At 42.7% G+C, this 19,745-nt stretch overlaps 1 protein-coding gene across 2 annotated transcripts in view; it reads right to left on the minus strand.

The window, feature by feature from the left end:
- LOC133500846 (nuclear factor of activated T-cells, cytoplasmic 1-like) overlaps positions 1-18,005 on the minus strand; it is a 65,290-nt gene extending 47,285 nt beyond the window's left edge. The window contains exons 1-5 of one of the 2 annotated variants that reach the window (XM_061820030.1): positions 17,890-18,005; positions 17,625-17,780; positions 13,707-14,811; positions 12,220-12,379; positions 285-487 (exon numbers count right to left, since the gene is read on the minus strand). In XM_061820030.1, coding sequence (XP_061676014.1) covers positions 285-487; positions 12,220-12,379; positions 13,707-14,811; positions 17,625-17,643 — 1,487 coding nt within the window. In that variant the 5' untranslated portion in view covers positions 17,644-17,780; positions 17,890-18,005. Of the gene's footprint in view, positions 1-284; positions 488-12,219; positions 12,380-13,706; positions 14,812-15,911; positions 15,994-17,624; positions 17,781-17,889 lie in introns of those variants that run through there. The other variant, XM_061820029.1, reaches the window with a different exon arrangement.
- Positions 18,006-19,745: the final 1,740 nt, after the last annotated feature.

Consider the following 19,745-nt stretch of genomic DNA (forward strand, 5'->3'; position numbering starts at 1 on the left):
TCTTTGAACATCTAATCTAACTAAGATGAAATACAAGTGAAATCCTTGTTGGAAGTCAGTTATTTATAATCATTTATTAAGCAAAGAAGCACATCACATCTCAGTTTTAAGAGTCACACTGGGCATCATTTGTCCTAAATCCTATTTCCTTATATAGCCTATTCTCCTCTAACTTTGTGTGAGTCTTACAAGGGACAACTAGTCAAAATATGTAAAACCAAAGATATTATAAAATAATAATAATAATAATAATAATGGACATTTAAAGCTCTAAGTTAACTCACATAGCCCTCATGTTGTTTTCAGGAAGCAGTGGGATCTCCAGAATTTTGGTGTTGGATTGCAGGACTTCATGACTGGCAGTGGAGACGGTTTTGCCAGTGATGCGGTGAACCTGGTAAAAGGCATGGGGTCGCAGGAGGCGGTCATCGGCAGTCCCTATGAATAGCTGTAGGGTGAGCGGCTCGCTTTCCATGTAGCCATAAAGCTGGCGGAACAAGAAAAGAGCCAGGTAAGAGCCAAAACCAGGTTTTAATTCATTCCATCAAGTCAAGTAAAAAAAAACATCCATCCATCCATCCATTACCTTAGCCACTTATCCTCACCAGGGTCGTGGGAGTGCTGGAGCCTATCCCAGCTGTCAATGGGCAGGAGGTGGGGTACACCCTGAAATTCTTGCCAGCCAATCGCAGGGCACATCGAAAATAACAGCCACACTCACAATCACACCTGGGGCAATTTATGGTGGCCAAATAATGTTGCATGTTTTGGAGAAGTGGGAGGAAACCGGAGTGCCCGGAGAAAACCCAGGCAGACACGGGAAGAACATGGAAACTCCACACAGGGAGGGCTGGGATTGAACCTGTGTCCTCAGAACTGTGAGCCCAACGCTTTCCAGCTGTTATATTCTATATTCTGTGTGTGTATATTTATACAAGGATAAGAGGACTGGTGAATTTTGGACCATTTACAAACCAGAGTCGCCAATTTAATTAATTTAAATGTTTAATGTCTAAGGTAACTCAATCATATAATGCAGCCAAGTGTACTGTATAATAGCAGAGAAATGTGAACAGATACCCTTGGCTGTAAATTCGAGAAGTCAACCAATACTTTATGAGGGATTTCTGACCTGACCATCATCTGGGTTTGTGCTGGAATCCAGCTGTCTTCTGCAGACCTCCCAAGATATGCTCACTCTTTACGCTTCAGTATTTATGCAGTGTTAAGAGCAGATGTTGGGGTAGGGGGAGGGAGGCGTGCTTGGGAGAGAGATAAACAATCTAAGTTGACTTAAGATTTCAGAAAAGTCCATTTGATACATCAGAGAGGTGTTGGATCTATTCAGTTGGCTACTTGAGTGTATGGCTTCCACTGTGAACCATCACATACTCAAAACCAAGGCTGAGCAAGCCATGGCCATCTGACAAAATCACACTAATTGGTCAATTACCCCAGCAAACACCAGCACATCACCTCAGACCAATTTTCTTTGAGCTCAGTCCGAGTGAAAACAGCAGTACTGTCGAAATTGATAAAAGACCCTGGCTGTTTGTCTAATAGCCGGAGTCACCTAACAAAATAAATACCACATGTAACCCATGACATGATCAGATTAATGGGTTTATAATTAGTTTTGAAAGGGCATGGGTAACGTCTGAGGATAAGGAAAGCAGGCAGAGGACCAGAGAGGTACAGTATGTCACTTGACATTTGTGGAAATTTGTTTCTTCATTGGCAACATACTGTATTTCTTTGGATGGGAAGACATTTGAGATCATGCTATAGAGATTTTTATTTTGGTAGCAATGAGACCCTTTCAAAGCTCAAGTCACATATTTAATGTATTTGCCTGAAAAGCTACTGGCTCGTTTAAAATGAAACTAATTCCACCTATGTAAAATAATCAATGTGAATGTTAGTCAACTAAAGGTTGACTGAATTTTTACTGTAATTTACATTAATAGACTTATTGGGTCTGGAACTTTGATCCCTTTTTCCTACAGTGTACAGTTATGATTTGTACATTGAATTGCTATGCTTAAAGAATCATAGAGGGGATTGAAGACTGTTTCAGATACGAAGGGGTGTAAACGGACTGGTGAAATGAAGACTAAAGATTCCAATTTCTATCATATTTTTCTGTCCTCCGTGTACTGGGGTCAACCTGTGAGCAGGCTACACGTGAAAGTCATCAGTGAGTTAGGCCGAGGTCAGGAGCTTCTTGAAGTCTTGCCATCCCAAGGGACCACTTCATTTATGTGGTGATCTCACCACCAGACTTTTTTGTTGTTATTTTTTTGCTTATTATACTTTACTTACAGTGTCACTACGAGTTATTATCCAGAGCTGCACATGCTACTAGTTAATTTTGTATTGACTCTTGAGAGCAGTATGGATGATTGTGTGGTACAAATCTGTCAGATGACAGGCATGTGACTTATGATTTAATACAACCCAGGAAATTATGGCACAAAGCTGTTTTTCAAATGTTTTGGTGACCTCCAACCAGTCCCTCAAGTTGTCACATGGCAACTTGGAGAGAGGCAGTTGGGGGGACTGGGTATTCAGTTGGAAGGAGGCTCTTTATACCCTCACTTGTGGTAGTGCACAATGATGGTGGCATCGCCATTTAAATCCTCATGAGATCATGGAGGAAATGGTTCATGAGGTCAGGTCGTCCTTCATGTTACTTCTCAGCAGCCCCTAGAAGATGACTTCAAACATTTGGAACCATAAATGCCATATGTGCTTCTCTGATCCTCCACTGATGCCACTGAGCTCACCCTTCTGAATGCACTTCCGTAAGTCTCTTCCAAACGCTTGAGTAGAGCTTACTTTTTCATATCCTTCCCAAAGCGGGACTCCAAGATGGTACTTTAAACTTTGATTGAGGTCTGTCAAAGAGGCCTCCCTCACATATGAAGCAGAGGTTGACCAAATAAGCCTTCCACGCCCCCCACCCCTTGTCATTCAGTGTTAGTATTTATTTTGTAATTTATTAGGAGATTTCCAACTTCTGCCACTGTGTCAACCTGTACAACCCCAACTGCAAGCAAGTCCGGCTGAGCAATTTGTCAGCTAGAAACAGCGTGGATATGGTAGGTGATGCATTAATTGTGTAATTGGAGGCAGCTGTATTGTCTGGGTAAGTTGTGATGATGTGGAGAGGTGTCAAACTGGAAAGGATGGAGAAAGGTGCACCCCGAGCGACTTCCCATCATTCCTCTCCTCGTGGGCCAAAATTTTACATGAAAGATACAGCTATGTCTCAATGTAAACATTATAAATGATTTGTTTCAATTGTTCAGTATTTGTGAAGTCTAAAAATGCCTTGCTGGACAATAAGACATTTCCAGTCTGATTGAGTGAGACTACACTACGCAGGCCTGCAGAGGTGGACTTCTTTTCCTGATTGCATCACTGCCTGGAGAAATGTCATGACTTGTAGAAGTACACGTGGCGCAGAGATTTGGGAGCAAGAAAAGAAGATCAGTAGCAGCAGCAAAATACCCCTCCTTAGGCAGGGGAAGGGGCGGAGAAAAAGAGGAGTGGAGTCATTTTTTTTTGGACAATATCACATCTGCGTTTCTGCCACATGCTGACAGTCATGCAACTGTTTGTTTGATCCAATTTTAACTACACTCATCTTACTTCATGATCTCAATAGTTTACTGATTAATGACTTGATCCATCATTATGAAGTTGATCTGAAAATTGCTTGTAATATAATAGAAATACTTATTTACAACAAGGCAACCAATGATTAATTTTCTAAACTGCTTTAAGCGTTAAGTGCTGTACAGCAGCTAGAGCCTGTCATGGCTGCCTTAGAGCAAAAAGGAAGACTACATTATCATTATAAACTTACAAAGAATTGAGCCTATGGCAGTACCAATCCTCTTGAGTTTATGTTGACTCATTTTCATCCTAACCTGCAGGATGATCCGGGCCATAGGACTGCACAGTTAATCACGTTTTATATGAAGAGAGCAAAATTTCAACTTCTTTTGTTTTTTTGCAGGTAGAATTAACCATTTTTTTTTTTTTTTGATGGGAATATATTCCATGGGGAGTCGTCATGGTGGCTCAAATAGTGAAGCATTGGCCTCACAGTTCTGATGTCCCGGGTTCAAACTCGGACCCGCCTCATTGGAGTTTGCATGTTCTCCCCGTGCCTACGTGGGTTTTCTCCGGGCACTCCGGTTTCCTCCCACATCCCAAAAACATACAAGATCAATTGGACACTTTAAATTGCCCCGTCGATGTGATTGTGAGTGCGGCTGTTTGTCTCGATGTGCCCTGCGATTGGCTGGAAACCAGTTCAGGGTGTACCCCGCCTTCTGCCCGTTGACAACTGGGATAGGCTCCAGCACACCCCGTGACCCTTGTGAGGATAAGCAGCAAAGAAAATGGATGAATGGATTATATTCCATGGATACGTATCTAACCCAGCTGCCTTCAGGTGAATGATGGGGTGGACATTGGACTGTTCATCTTTTCACTGAGGAAATATCGACAGCCATTCACATACACTTTTTCAGACCGTTTGGTCTTTATTGAATCTCAAACGTATGTTTTTGGAATGTGGGATAAGGCTGAAGTGCCTGGAAAAAAACCCCACAAAAGCACAGGGAGAGCATGTAAATTCCACACTGGATGGCTGGAGTTAACATCTCAACCAGTATAATAAAATATGAAACCAAAAATAATAAATAGGCTACTGGCGCAACAAAACAAACAGTCTCCTGTTCCAATACTTTTGCTTTCATCATTGAAAAGGTGCATTGCATTGTGGGCTATTGGGTTCTAGATGAAAATAACACTTGCTTTCTACTTGAGCTGTGGACTTCAAACCAGTTGGATCCACTACGACCAAGCACCCACCTCCCACACCCCCCAAACAAAAAAAAAATATTTATATATACCAGGGATATTACTTTTGGGCAACAGCACCCAGCTTAAATGGGTAATTTGTATTTTATGGAACAACAAATGAAAAACCTCTATTATAGTGTAAGTATTCCAAGTGCAACTACCATTTAAAAGTATTACAATATTCTATATCCTTTTAGGTGTTGAATACAGGTGTGACTTAGGAATCTAAGTATAGTATGGTATAGCACAAAAGATGTATTTATCTTAAAAAAAAAAGGGGCGACATGACATGTAAAAAGTCATTTATTGACCTTGTATACTGTCGATGGTATTTCTTTGTGAGATTGCACAGAAAGTGAATACCGAATCCAAGGTGGAATTACAAGTGCAAAGGACCAAACACATGTTTCCCTGAGGTCTTTCATGTAGCAGTGGTGGAAAACATACTACAAATGTCATGTGTATTACATATACGTTCAGAGGACGGGAGATGGGTATTAAGTCACGCACATGTTAATCGGAATGATGGCCACATCCTGTTGAACTTACACTATGTCTGTTGCTGCTTTAGACTTAATGAGAGAGTGAGGTTGTGCGTATGTGTGACTGAAGAAGGCAGAAAGCCCTATAGGGCCACCATTATCCTATATGAACTAGCCATATGCAGGATTGCGCTGTATGTTAGGGTTAATACGCCACAGGTGTTATTGTCTTTTGTTACTAAGGGCCTGTTGAATGTCTGTGTGTTTCCTGATGGAATATGAGCCTGAAAGCTGTTGCATCATCTTCATCAGAACCCGTATTTTAGATTACCGCCAGTTCACAATAATCACAAGGAAAACAATTCATGTTGCATTAGGTTTCCCCCCATTGTTTCCCCCTGGACAAAAATACATCACTCAGTGTCAGATATAGGTACACCAGGTTGTTGGTTTTCCAAAGCACAGCTTTGAAAATCATTTTGTGGACTTTCGGCATATTTGCGGTAAAAGAACAGATTGTTTGGAAATCTATGAGAGGAGCCAACTGATTACCATAGACCCTCTCAATTCCTCAATGGTCGGCTCCTGTAAATAAAGTGAAAAAGCAGCCGTGTGGCAAAAAGTCTCAATCATGAGGCAATGAATATCACAGGGAGTCAGAAGGATAGTGTACAAGTCTAGAATAAATTGTAACATTATAGAATGGCAAACAAAATTGAGGGTGAACTGGTTAGCACATCTTGCTCACAGTTCTGATTACTGGGGTTCAAATCCCAGCCTGCCCCCTGTGTGTAGTTTGCATGTTCACCCTGTGCCTATTTGGGCTTTCTCTGATCACTTCGGTTTCCTCCCACATCCCCAAAACATACATGGTTGGTTGATTGAAGAGTCTAAATTGCCTGTAGGTGAGAATTTGAGAGTGAATGGTTGGTGGTTTATAGGTGCCCGGTGACTGGCTGTTAACCAGCTCATGTTGTACCCTGCCTCTTGGCCGAAGATAACTGGTAAAGGCTCGATCATGCCCGCGATTCTAGTGAGGATGAGTGGTACAGTAAATGGATGGATGGTTGAAAAGTGACTTGCACTGTGACTAGGAAAAAAAAATACAATTTGTGCATATTTTGGTGGCTCAATCCGATTGCCCCACTCAACCATGCCACTATAGATGAAAGTACGATATTAAACAAGCTCTCACCCCAAAAATATTCAAGAAATTACACCCAACTTGTCTGAATACTATAGAGTATGGATTCATCAAAGCTTACGATGTACTGAAAAAAAAAATAGTGCATGCACATGCTGCTGTGAATGTTGCCATATTGTCTACTCTCGTGACAGACCTGATCACTGCACTTGAGAGCAAAGCAAGACATGACTGCTTGTTTTGGGACATGACAAAACTAAATGAACAGTTCAGCATTTCCACTAGAATCTTTTTCTTCTTCTTTTCCTTTCGGCTTGTCCCATTAGGGGTCGCCACAGTGTGTCATCTTTTTCCATCAAAGCCCATCTTGTGCATCTTCCTCTCAAACACCCACTGTCCACGTCTTCCCTCAGAACATTCATCAATCTTTTCTCTGGTCTTCCTGTTGTTAACTCCAGGGAATTGTACGACCACTGTATCCCAAAAAGTATTTGATTTTGCTGTTTTTTTTTTTTTTTTAACCTTTTGTTGCTTCTAACACACATCACCACTCACTGTGTGTGTGCCCAAGAGGATGACTGAGCTTCAGTGCTGGGTGTCCTGCTTGTGTAGGTTTAGGAAATGGTTGAAGGATGAGCACTTCAAAAGGACTGCCATTCTCAACTCCCCCTGAGAGGGGGGCACTCAAGCATAGAGAGGGGAGGTGCGGTCCGAAAGGCGCTGTGATTGTGACTCTTTACCACAAACATCCCCGCCTCTTCGACTACCACCATGCTCAACCAACCTCAGGGCCACCGAGGCCCTAATCAGCAGGATGCAGAGCATCTCCAGAGGCAAGCGAAGCAAGCCCCAGCTGCGCTGATTCCCTCTGCCCCTTCTTATTCTTTCGACTCTGTCTTTTGCAAACACACTTCCTTGGCTGCTTCCTACACCCATGCCCCTGTGTCATTATTGACTTATTCTCCTTCACTGCACCTCACCCATACACCGCCTGCCACTCATTACCATGGGGCACTGGGGAATATGACATGTCCTATCCTTTGTGATTTAAACAACACAACTGAAGACACAGAAAATGAAACTTGAAGGATGAAGAATAATACTTGCCATTTACAGTATACTCTCTCCATTCAGACCCTCAAGCTGTTGGGTTGGAAATTAATTTTACAAAGATCCCACTTGAAAAAAAATGTAAGGCAGCTTGTAATCTCAAGTATTCATATCATGCAATCAATTGTCTTGTTTGAATAAGAAGCTACTTGAGTGGATATGGTATCTATATTGTTAGAAGAAATAAAATACACATTTTAAACACAATTAAAAGCAACCAATACAAATATAAAGGATATCGCCATTTCATTTTAATTATTTTAAAAAGTTTTAAATATATATAAAAAATATTTTTCTACATATTTCAAATGTGTGCTGGTATTTTGTGCACAACCACCAACTCATATTAGCCACTCCTATGTGAAGATTCCTAAATACATAGATAAGTGTAAAATAAACAGTCAGTGTACTTCCCACTTATTTATGTATCTATTTAGATACTTTATTGGATACATCTGCACAATCTAATAAGATACAAAGCTTGAGTGAAATCAAACCAAATCTCATTTTACAAAATCACACTCCCTTTTAACACATCATCACGTTATTACTGTGTTTGGACCATTTTTCAGTGGTACAATGGTAAATGGGAAATGGTGCCAATGGTAAATCGTAATTGGACTGCACTTATATAGTGAACAGTGCCTAAAATGTTTTACAAAGCCTCACGTTCACCCATTCACACACATATTCGTACACCAAATGGTGTGTCAATATTCCTTATAATTGCTTTTTATCTTAATGAGTATTTTTTCACCTCTCATGTAGCTAAATAAGGCATCTGAAATTTTACAAATAGTTCCTGTAAAGGTTTATGATTTATGACACCATGATGAATTATAAGATTCCCAATTCATACAGTCTAGGAAACCTTTCATATTCGTATTATCAAGCCAAATCCACCTGGCCCTCTTTCCTCTCCTGTGGAGGAAATAACAATGCTATGCGGATGACAGTTACGTTTTTCTTAAAGAAGTTGCTAGAAGGGTCACAAAGTCACTACATATTCCATCTATCAATTTCCAACACTGCTTTCGCTGGTCAGGGTCGCAGGGTCATGAGATATTACTAAACAATTATTAAGATACAGTGAAGAAAATACGTATTTGAACACCTTGCTATATGACAAGTTCTCCCACTTAGAATTCATGGAGGGGTCTGAAATTTTCATCATTGGTGCATGTCCACTGTGAGTGTTAATCTAAAAAGAAAAATCCAGAAATCACAATGTATGATTTTTTAGCGATTTATTTGTGTGATACAGCTGCAAATAACTATTTGAACACCTGTCTATCGGGTAGAATTCTGACATTGAAAAACCTGTTAGTTCGCTTTTAAAAGTCCACCACCACTCCATGTGTTATCCTGAATCAGATGCACCTGTATGAGGTTGTTACCTGCAAAAAGACAACTGTCCACCCCATACAATCAGTAAGACTCAAACTTGTAACATTGCCAAGACCCAACGAGCTGCCCAAAGACATAATTGTACAACTCCAAACGGCTGGAAATGGCTACGAAAAAATTGCCAAGCAGCTCTGTCCACCCCATAGAATCAGTAAGACTAAAACTTGTAACATGGCCAAGATCAAAGAGCTGTCCAAACACCCCAGAGACAAAATTGTACAACTCCACACGGCTGGAAAAGGCTCCAGTGAAATTGCCAAGCATCTTGATGAAAAAAGGTCCACTGTTGGAGCAATCATTAGAAAATGGAAGAACCTAAACATGACGGTCAATCTCAATAAGAGTGCAGCCCCATGCAAGATACTGTATCACCTCGTGGACTCTCAATGATCCTTCGCAAGGTGAGGAATCAGCCCAGGACTAAACGACATGACTTGGTCACTGAACTGAAAAGAGCTGGGAACACCGTTTCCAAGGTTACGGTTGGTAATACACAAAGATGTCATGATTTGAAATCATGCATGGCACGGAAGGTTCCCCTGCTTAAACCAGCACATGTCAAGGCCCGCCTTAAGTTTGTCAATGACCATTTGGATGATACAGAGGAGTCATGGGAGAAGGTTTTGTGGTCAGATGATACAAAAATGGAACTTTTTTGTGATAATTTCACAAACCGTGTTTGCAGGACGAATGATGAGTTCCATCCCAAGAACACCATCCCTCCTGTGAAGCATGGGGGTAGTAGCATCATGCTTTGGGGGTGTTTTTCTGCACATGGGACAGGACGACTGCACTGCATTAAAGAGAGGATGTCCGCGGCCATGTATTGTGAGATTTTGGGGAACAACCTCTTTCGCTCAGTCAGAGCATTGAAGATGGGTCATGGCTGGGTCTTTCAACATGACACACACCCAGGAAAACCAAGGAGTGACTCCGTAAGAAGCATATCAAGGTTCTGCCGTGGCCTAACCAGTCTCCAGACCTAAACCCAAAATAAAATCTTTGGCGGGAGCGGAAACTCCATGTTTCTCAGCGACAGCCCAGAAACCTGTTTGATCCAAAGAAGATCTGTGTGGAGGCCAAAATCCCTCTTGCAGTGTGTGCAAACCTGGTGAACAACTACACGAAACGTTTGACCTCTGAAATTGCAAACAAAGGCTACTGTACCAAATGTTAACATTGATTTTCTCAGGCGTTCAAATACTTATTTGCAGCTGTATCACACAAATAAATCATTAAAAAAAGAATACATTGTAATTTCTGGATTTTTCTTTTTAGATTATCTCTCTCACAGTGGACATGCACCTACGATGAAAATTTCAGACCCTTGCGTGATTTCTAAGTAGGAGAACTTGCAATGTAACAGGGTGTTCAAATATTTATTGTCTTCACTGTATAGATGAGCGCTGGCCTCACAGTTGTGACGTCCCAGGTTCATTCCCGGCCCCGCCTGTGTGGCGTTTGCATGTTCTCCCCGTGCCTGCATGAGTTTCCTCCGGGCACTCCGGTTTCCTCCCACATCCCCAAAACATGCAACATTAATTGAACACTCTAAATTCCCTCTAGGTGTGATTGTGAATGCGGCTGTTTGTCTCTATGTGGCCTCCGATTGGCTCGTAACCAGTTCAGGGTGTACCCTGCCTCCTGCCCGTTAACAGCTCGGATAGGCTCCAGCACTCCCGCGACCCTCGTGAGGATGAGGGGCTAAGAAAATGGATGGATGGATGGATGGATGGATGGATGGATGGATGGATGGATGGATGGATATCAACATGATATTATGATGGAAACACTGCAACCACAGTTCGTAGCATCTTACTTCACTCGTACGTGTGATTTTATTTTGACTTTATGGTCCTTGTGACATGTGGTCAGAAACTGTGGGTGGGCCTGCCAGACGTAATTTGCTTAGTACTGCTCTAGCATGTACACATGATTGACTAATTCTTGCAAATTTCTCTTCCTGCTAACTGTCATTCTTCGCACGGTTTCCATGTGTCCAAATGACTGCACACATCATCCAAGGAATACATCCAATCTCAACCAAGTGTGAAAAATAAGTAAGAAGTGCAATACGTATGTGAACCATTTCCATTTTTTCCAAGCTGCGCATCCTCACAAGGGTAGCAGGACTCATCTCTGCTAGCTAACTTTGAGCAAACGCCAGACTACACCCTGAACTGGTCAGTCGCAGGGCACATATCGACTACATCACTGAGCAGTAGTCAGTCCCACGCTGTCTGCACCAAAGTCTGGTGCGTGTACTAATATACCATCAGTGACCCACTTTGTGAATAATAATTTAACATTTTTTAAAGGAAATATTTGGAGTATTTCAGATGTATTATTTAGCTATAGGTGAAAATATTTCATTATGTGTCAAAACTGAGTGTGATTTTGTAAAATGAGATTTGGTTTTATTTCACACAAGTTTTGTATCTTATTAGATGGTGCAGGTATACTCAATAAAGTGTCTGGTCAGTGTATTTACAAAAGCCAAAGGTTGACAGGCCTGAAGATCTCAAGAGCCTTTGACAGGATGGGCTGACAGCATCATCAGGTCATCGACACCATTAGATCATATACTGTTGCCAGAAAATATAAATATATGAAAGAGATGGACCGCCAACCTCAAATTTTGCTGGTTAATTAAAAAAGGTAAAGTTTGGGATTTGTGTTTTGTGTTTGCTCCTTTTGATAATGATAAATACCCATTTTCAAACCTTTGAATCCACCCTTAACTACTGAGGCTTTTTAACCATAGTTTCCCTACGTTAAAGACAAATGTTCTTCGTCTTTCATGACATAGTTGCTCTGCTAGATCACCACCTTGTGCAAACCAACATGGCCACACAGTGTGATGAGGGTGAAAGAAGCTCTGTGCTATGCTGCTGGCGAGCCCAACATGCTCCTTAAGTGTTTGCCAAGCACTGTGGTGATGGTCCTGAATCTTTACTAATTGAGTCAGTATGACATGCTTGACGCTAAAATGAACATTTTCAGCAGCAGATTGACAATTATTGAAATTGAATTCGAATATATTGCAATACTATAGATTATAGGGCCACATTTCAATGTAATATATTTATTAATATTTTATTCAAGGAAAAATGTATTTCACTGCCTGGACACTTCGATGATCATTAGATATCAAATGAGTTCCATTATGGGAGACAGAATGCAGTGTAGTCATCATACCTGGACAACTGGATGTCCTCCAGATAGAGCCTTGACTGCCCCACGACTCCCTTCAGTCTCATAATGGGCCCTGTGGTGGGACTTTGGCTGTAACTCGATCTGTAAACTGTATGGACCAGAGCAGGATGGAAGCTGCCAGTCAAGTGCTGGCAGGGATGGACTGCAACAACAGTGAACATCATGAATTAATATTGGTGTAATGTCTGTAACAGTCTTAATGCAAAATTACTTAACAAAATCCAACATTGGGACGGTGGTGAAAACATGACTGCTATTTTGTATTCCCAACCTACTTTGAACACATATGTGACACATGGCTACATGGCTGCAGGTCTTAGGTTTTGATTATTATTTCTTATAGTCAAAGAATTTGTTTGAGTTCTGATATTTTCCCCACATGCTGCAGTTCTGTCAAAGGAGTCCAGCCCAAGTCTTCTGATCTTGCTCTAAATTGGCCTATTTCAGACACTTTGGACAATCTTAATCCTTCTCCAATACATCTTGGTCTGTAACCTAATTGCTTAAGCCCTTGAGCCTGGGTAATAATGTGTATCTCTCTCGCCCTTTCTTTTTTTTATGAAAAAAAAGAGAGATCTGCTTTGGCTGCAGCTTCAGTATGTTATACCTTATTGTCACAAGTGAGAACTGACACTGTGAGCTAGCAAGGTGGGAGGGATGACATTTCTGGGCTACAAAAACAATTCTCGCACATACAGACTGTCACTCAGTTCTGTTTATATAGTGTTGATCTGTTTAAATTTGATAAGAAAAATAAAGTCAGGCTTAAAGTCAGTGCAATGAGATTGGCATGTGGAGAACGATATCTGCCTTTTGGAGCAACAACTGACCTCCCTCAACATCATTGTTCTCTACGTGGTGAGTAAAACGCTTCCTATGGGACCACCACAGCGATATCTTAACCAAAACAAACACAAATAGACAATGGTAAACGCAGGTTCCCTGACCTGAAGGGTAGCTCAGCTGAAACCAATCTCTGGCATATTTGTAGAACTTGCATGCTGTTTGTTGACCCAAAACGAACTGATTTCCCACCACAAGACTTTATCTGTCCGGTTGGTGCATGACATCACCGTGGCTACAAAACTAGATGGTCTGATGGCGCGACAACCACAGCAGAGAGACGGCTGATTAACCCACAGACTGTTTCCTCTTCAGCCAGGCCTGTCACTGTAACTTCCTGTTGCTCACTATCTTAATCAAACACTTTATTTCCGACAGGAAGGTGTGCTATTGGTATGGAAAAATGATGCCTCAAGGCATAATTTAAATCAGCAATTGAAATCTTTAAGAAGTGTTGCTTGTTGAAAAAGACATTTTGATGATGTCATTCGTGCATGGTTCTGTACTGTACAGGTAATTTTGAATTTGCATTGCTCACATTTCTACTTTTGATTCATCCTGGATTTATCGTTAAATCTATTTGTCTTTGTAACTTTTGACATCACAAGAAACATGAGGTAGCTAACCTGAGGTAATGCTTGGGTTTAGACCAAGAGTACGGATGCTGAGGCACCTCCAGGAATCCACCACAGTAGTTCTCCTTCTTTAAAACGAGGCGAGATGGATAGTCCTCTGGGCTAATCTCCCCTTCGTGACTGATCTCCTCTCCACTGGGTTCCATCTTGAGGCTCATAGAGGGTGAATGATCTACTATCTTGCGTGTTTTGATCGGAATCCCTTCTCCCATATCTACCACACCATCTGTGGTGAGAGCATTGATAGCAGCCACAATTGCCGAGTTGGTGTACTGGTTAGCATTGGCAAGCCAGTTCTCATCTGTGACACTGACTCTAGGGGAGCCATGAGGGGAGGGGGTGGCAGACTGGTGAGGTGAACATGAAGTCTGGCGGTAGGGAGTGTCATTGAAGCTGTACTTTCTTTTTCCCACCCCAGCAATGCTGATATTGTTGCATCCACCTCCTCCACTGAAGGAAGGAGAGTTAGGCCTGGAGTCACGAGGCTGAGCTGGCCAGCCTTCCTCAGCCACTGCTCCAATCTGTGGGGATGTGGAGGGCGAATTGTGAGGGGAGGCTGCAGGTCCCCTGGAATGAGGGCAGGACAAAAGAGAAGATGAGCCTCTGGGAGATACACAGGGAGACTGCCAGGGGGAGTTCTGTAGAGAGTTGTCATAGTTGTAAAAGCCAGACTCATAGGAGGATGCTTCAGAGTTGCAGCTGCGTGAAGAAATGCTGCTCGCAGGACTGAGGCAGCTGGGATCACGGTAGCCATCTGCATTGGGCAGTGTTAGTGTCACAGCGGAGTTGACACCTCTTTTGTTGACGTGGTCCTCACAGTGTCTTTCTTCTACTTGATCGTCTGGGCATTGGCTGTATGCAGTGATTTCAATGCGAGGGCTTTCCAGGGCTGGTGCCCCATTTGTTCTCAAGCCATGGGGTAGGTAATAACCTGATGCTACAAGGTTGTCATTTTGGTAGTTGTAGCCTGTCTGATGGCAAGATGTAACAGAGATAACCGGGCTGGACTGTAATGTGTGGTATTGGGTGGCCAGGCATGGGTTGCCCATCCCGAGTGGAAGGGACAGGGTGACATTTGGCGTGTAGCTGAATGGATCTGAAAATAAACAAACACATTTTCAAGATGGAGCCATATGTGCCCAACAGATTAAGGTGCCCGGAGTCATTATACTACTGCAGTAATTAACTGTGATTACATGTGCAAACAATACTCCTATACAAATCTTACCAGCGACAGACTGACTCCTTTCTTTATATTCTAAGAACATCTGGAGAAGCTTAGCAATCATTTCAAAGCAGTTACTGTATATGTGGTTCATCCGTAGTCCCAAGTTGCACAGGCACCCTGTTTGCTGGATAAGTTCTTTTTAAGACTCTGCCTGGTACTCCTTACTGTCAAATGTACAGTATAGGAATCCATCCAGCAGCAGACTGATGGATGCTTTATTTGATTGATTGCATCACTCACTGAGTGAATTAGGCCCTCCCCTGTGGAAATCTGACAGCACTCTCGCTTCGCTCTGGGCTTGTGATTAAGTCAAGGAGAGGCTGTTGCAGCATTATATACTCATACTGTGAGGTACAAGCACGAGAGAGCATGCAAGATAAACAACAACAGACACGCACACAGACCCTAAATCCTTATAGGTTTGCCTCCTCTGCCAAACACCTGCTGTAATATCAACAGTTGTAAACATCAGGTCTGTCTTTTATGAACATTGTCAATGAGGGTGAATGCTCAAAGAGTAGACACTCTTCAGGCACTGTGACAATCAAGGGCATTCCCTTTAGGTGTATTTGTTCACGCCAATGCAGTTCATAACATAAAATCTGCGGCACACCACATCGTATATGGGTTGGCCATCGAAAAATTAGTTTGTTGGAGTCTCTTTCAAAGTTTATAATGTGCTGCGTGTGTTTATTATACCACAAGTGGAGCAAAATCCATGTGGTAGTAGCACAGCATGCAGTGTAGATAATAAAATCATTTTAATTATTCATTGGAAAGTGCATATTTTGTCTTTGAAAGAGTGTTAAACATGACAAATACCCCTGACTTTAAAATGTGTAAGTATGCTATGTTCAACGTTGACTCGTTATTGTCATTTTAATATAATTTAATAATAATTGCTAACCAACAGTATTGCAACACTGCGTTCTATATACATTGCGAAAAAATATATTTTTATTACTCACCTCTCTGAGGCTGATAAACACACTGGCTGTGCTCAAACATATAGGTGAAATCAAATTCTTGCTCTTCTTTTTGAAAACTCATCTCTACTTGTCTGAAAACATCTCCCATCTTAATCTCCTCGGATGCTTTTTCGGTTCTGGTTAATGCTCTTCTCGAACCCAGCAGATGACACACTGTCTGTCCACTCCACCCGGTTTGACACACCTCCTCACTTCAAGCCTGACTTACTTTGCTAAAAGTTGCAATGTTTTTTTTTTCATTTGTTTTTGTACAAATCATCTGCATTCGTCCCACCGTACTTCACCTTATGTTTTTTTTTGCCCTTCCTGCCTTTTACGATTTTGGATTGTTTTGAGTTGCCATCTTCTATATGAGCAAAAATAAATCAGCTTTTTGCTATATTAAAGTCCCACTAAGATCCGCACTATGAGTCTGCCATACATTCAAATAAAAACAATAAACACTATCACACACTATACCCTTATTTGTATCTTCCCTCCACAAATGTTTCCAATCATGCCATTGGTTTTAAAGCATTCTCAGCACAACCAAGCATGCATGCCTAAAGAATGAATATATTTATCCACAGCGATCATGGTCTACAATGGGGTAAGACTGACGGGACCCCAGGGACAGATAGGTGGTTGCCCACATAAGCCATCTGTATCTTCTGCAGCTAAGCGTTCAGGCCCCACATTCATTATAGAGGCTGAGTGCAGTCCATGGCAAGACCCCAATAGGATGTGTGTTTTTAGCTGTGTGTGTCTGACTTGTGAAGTTGTGTGATAATAAAGCAGACTTCGGCATACTGCTGAGGCTGTGAGTGGTTAAGCATGACTCCCTGCCAAGCAAGCTCCTCGGCATCCCTAAACGGACACATCACAATTCTACGCCTCTCTCGCTCGCTCATACACACTCGCACACACACGCACAAACACACACATATGCAACCACACACACATGCACACACACCACGCACACACACAAACATCTGCAACCAATTACGAGACTGGAGGCCAAAATGAATAATAATAAAACCCGCACCCGTTCATCTGAAATATCAAAGCCGAAATGAAATCCCAAATCCGCAAAGCCAGTGACATCAGCGCTGGAAACCACACAAGGCAGAATATCACCAACTTTTGGTGTACCCAATGAAAATTTGCAACATTAATCATGAATAGAAGAGGCAAAGCAAACTTGCATTTGAAAAGCAGGATGAAGCATGACACAGGCGGAAGCAATGCAAAAACTTTGCAGACACTTGATGATGCCAAACCTCAAACATCCATGAACAGATAAACATTAATAATCCTGTGTACTTTTATTAGGATTCCTTTTTGAGCTCCTGTGAGGTTAAGTGCAAGGCACCCTGCTAAACACTGAACGGGGAGTTGTGAAACACCTGCCAGGGACACCTAATGGTGCAGACGATGTCCATGCTGCTTAATATAGTTCACTAAATTCAATGTTATATGTTTTACATTTTTTACCAATACAATTTCATAAAACTCAAGTTGATTAAATTTAGTGATGCAAGTCATAAAAAATCTACATAATATTTAACAGCACTAATTTATACAACAGGATTATTATTGCTGCTCATATTCCCACTGTGACATTGAGGGGATGATTTCACTATCAGTTTGTGTAGATGCATGCAAACCCTGGCATTAACATATTGCAAGCTCAGATAGTGAGGAACGCATTACCTTCTTCTGCAGATTTCATTTCGGCGGGAGAGGTGAGTGAACGAGTGGAGTCCCCACTCTTTGCTGTCTGGAGCTTCAAAGCTGAACTTGTAAGAGACGCTCTAGCTGAGTGTCCCGCATTCAACAAGCGGTGCACAACTTTCTCCGGCTGAGAGTCTGCATGAGCAACGAAGAATAAAATAGTGCACGCTAATAAAGTCACGGGTAAAATACCAATCGGAATTCAAGTTATGAATGGATTATTAACGTGGAGAGTATTGCACACCGGGCGACTGCTGGCCGAGTGAATGAGGAGGTAAGCGCTGCTCAAGCTGCTAGTTGGGCTGATGTGAGTTATTCTGCCATGTGCCAATTGAAGGTCTGCAAGAGTCTCCCCAGGTCAATGACGCAGCGCGGCTATGTCAGAGGGGCAGTCTCTGCTTCTTTTAAAGCTGGGAAACACCCTCCATCCTCCGTCAGCGCGCCGCCCATCCATGACGCCAGCGACCCGCTCCTGTGAGCTCCTTGTCGGAGCGATGTTTTCCACCTTAAGATCCCAAGGTGTGCGTGCGTGTAGAGGCGTGCGCGTCCGTGTGCCTGTGTGAGTGAGTGCGCGCACCCTCATGTGCGCGTGCGCTTTTCTTTGCATACGCGCCCTTAAGTAACCATCAATGTACAGTGTAAAAAAAATACCTTTCCGTATTATTTTGCTTTAATTTATTCATATATGTCCCTCAGAGATCAACTTCCCTGACTTTACTCAAAACTCAAGGTGATTTGTCACATGCATTTTTACTAAAATGTCCATCATACTACAACATTTTTGCACCTGGAAAGACATCACAATACCAAATAATAATATTAATAATAATGGAGACTCTTTAGGCTTGTCCCATCCGGGGTCGCCACAGTGTGACATCTCAGATGAGCGCTCATATTTGTTTGGCTCAGATTTTACGCCGGATGCCCTTCCTGACACAACCCCTCTTGGGGAGTAGAGGCCCCACTGAGATGTATTATGTAGGACTAGATGTTAATATCCCTCTATTTATGCAGATTTCGGCTCCGATGACGCTCTGTGGGACGTTCAAATAGGTGATGGCACCCTACGGGTTATCAAGTGGGCTTCCTTCCGTCATCAAGTGTTTCGCTGATAGGCATACGACACTCTCGAGAGGGTTCAGCAGTGAATCCCAGCGCCCCAACTTCACCCCCTAGGTGCCATCAATTCTCCTGAAGGCTCAATTGGTGTCTTTCCTCTTTATCCACAGCCACTGCAGAGATCTCTGACTGCTTGCCGATGGGCCTTCCCTCAGACTCCCATCTCTCTGAGTAGCCTGGATGTTGAGGAGGTTATAAACCCTCTACAACCAACTTCCATCGGGCGTACCTCTGCTCTCCAGCCTTGCTGTTGCACTTTGGCCGCAAGTCCTGCATACCTCAGCCGCTTCCGCTCATACGCCTCCTCGACTGGGCCCTCTGAGGGCTGTCACCTCGATGATGTAGACAAGGTTGAGGGAGGCAGACCAAAGCACTAGATCTGGTCATAGGGTGGTAGCTGCAATAACAACTGGAATGCAAAGCTTCTTGTGCAGGTCTGCCAGCAGTTTCCAGTCTCGTGCAATGCCCAGCTGTCTGGTGGCTTGTTGGTGTGGCCGGTTTGAGTCTCCGCCTTCCACATAAACAGCCTTGGTTGCCAGTTGGCTGACAAGGGTGGGAGGGTGTTTACCCTCAACTGCTGGTTCTCCAGAACACCAGAAAGACACTTCAGCACCTGGTTGTGCCCCCAGGTGTAACGGCCTTGAGTAAGGCTGGTCTTTCAACCAACCAGGATATGCTTCACTGTTGCAGGACTTGGGTATAACAGGGACTTGGGATCTTTGGCATACCACTGGTTCAGGTTTGTGGGAGAAGGCAAGACGTCATATATAGCTTAGGGTAAAGCTTGTCCTGAATGCTTTCATTTCCCAAAGCTCTTTCCAGGTGATCTTCCTTGCCTCCACTCCTTCCCAGGCCAACCACTTCCCTTGCTTGGCCTGCGACACAGCTTGGGCGCACCTTTGCGCTTCCTCTTCTCGACATACCTCCTGGACCCCCACCTTGCACCGGTGAGCAGTATTGGCCTTGCTCCATACTGGTTTA

Source organism: Syngnathoides biaculeatus, chromosome 5 (genome assembly GCF_019802595.1).
Source record: "Syngnathoides biaculeatus isolate LvHL_M chromosome 5, ASM1980259v1, whole genome shotgun sequence".
Lineage (NCBI taxonomy): Eukaryota > Metazoa > Chordata > Actinopteri > Syngnathiformes > Syngnathidae > Syngnathoides > Syngnathoides biaculeatus.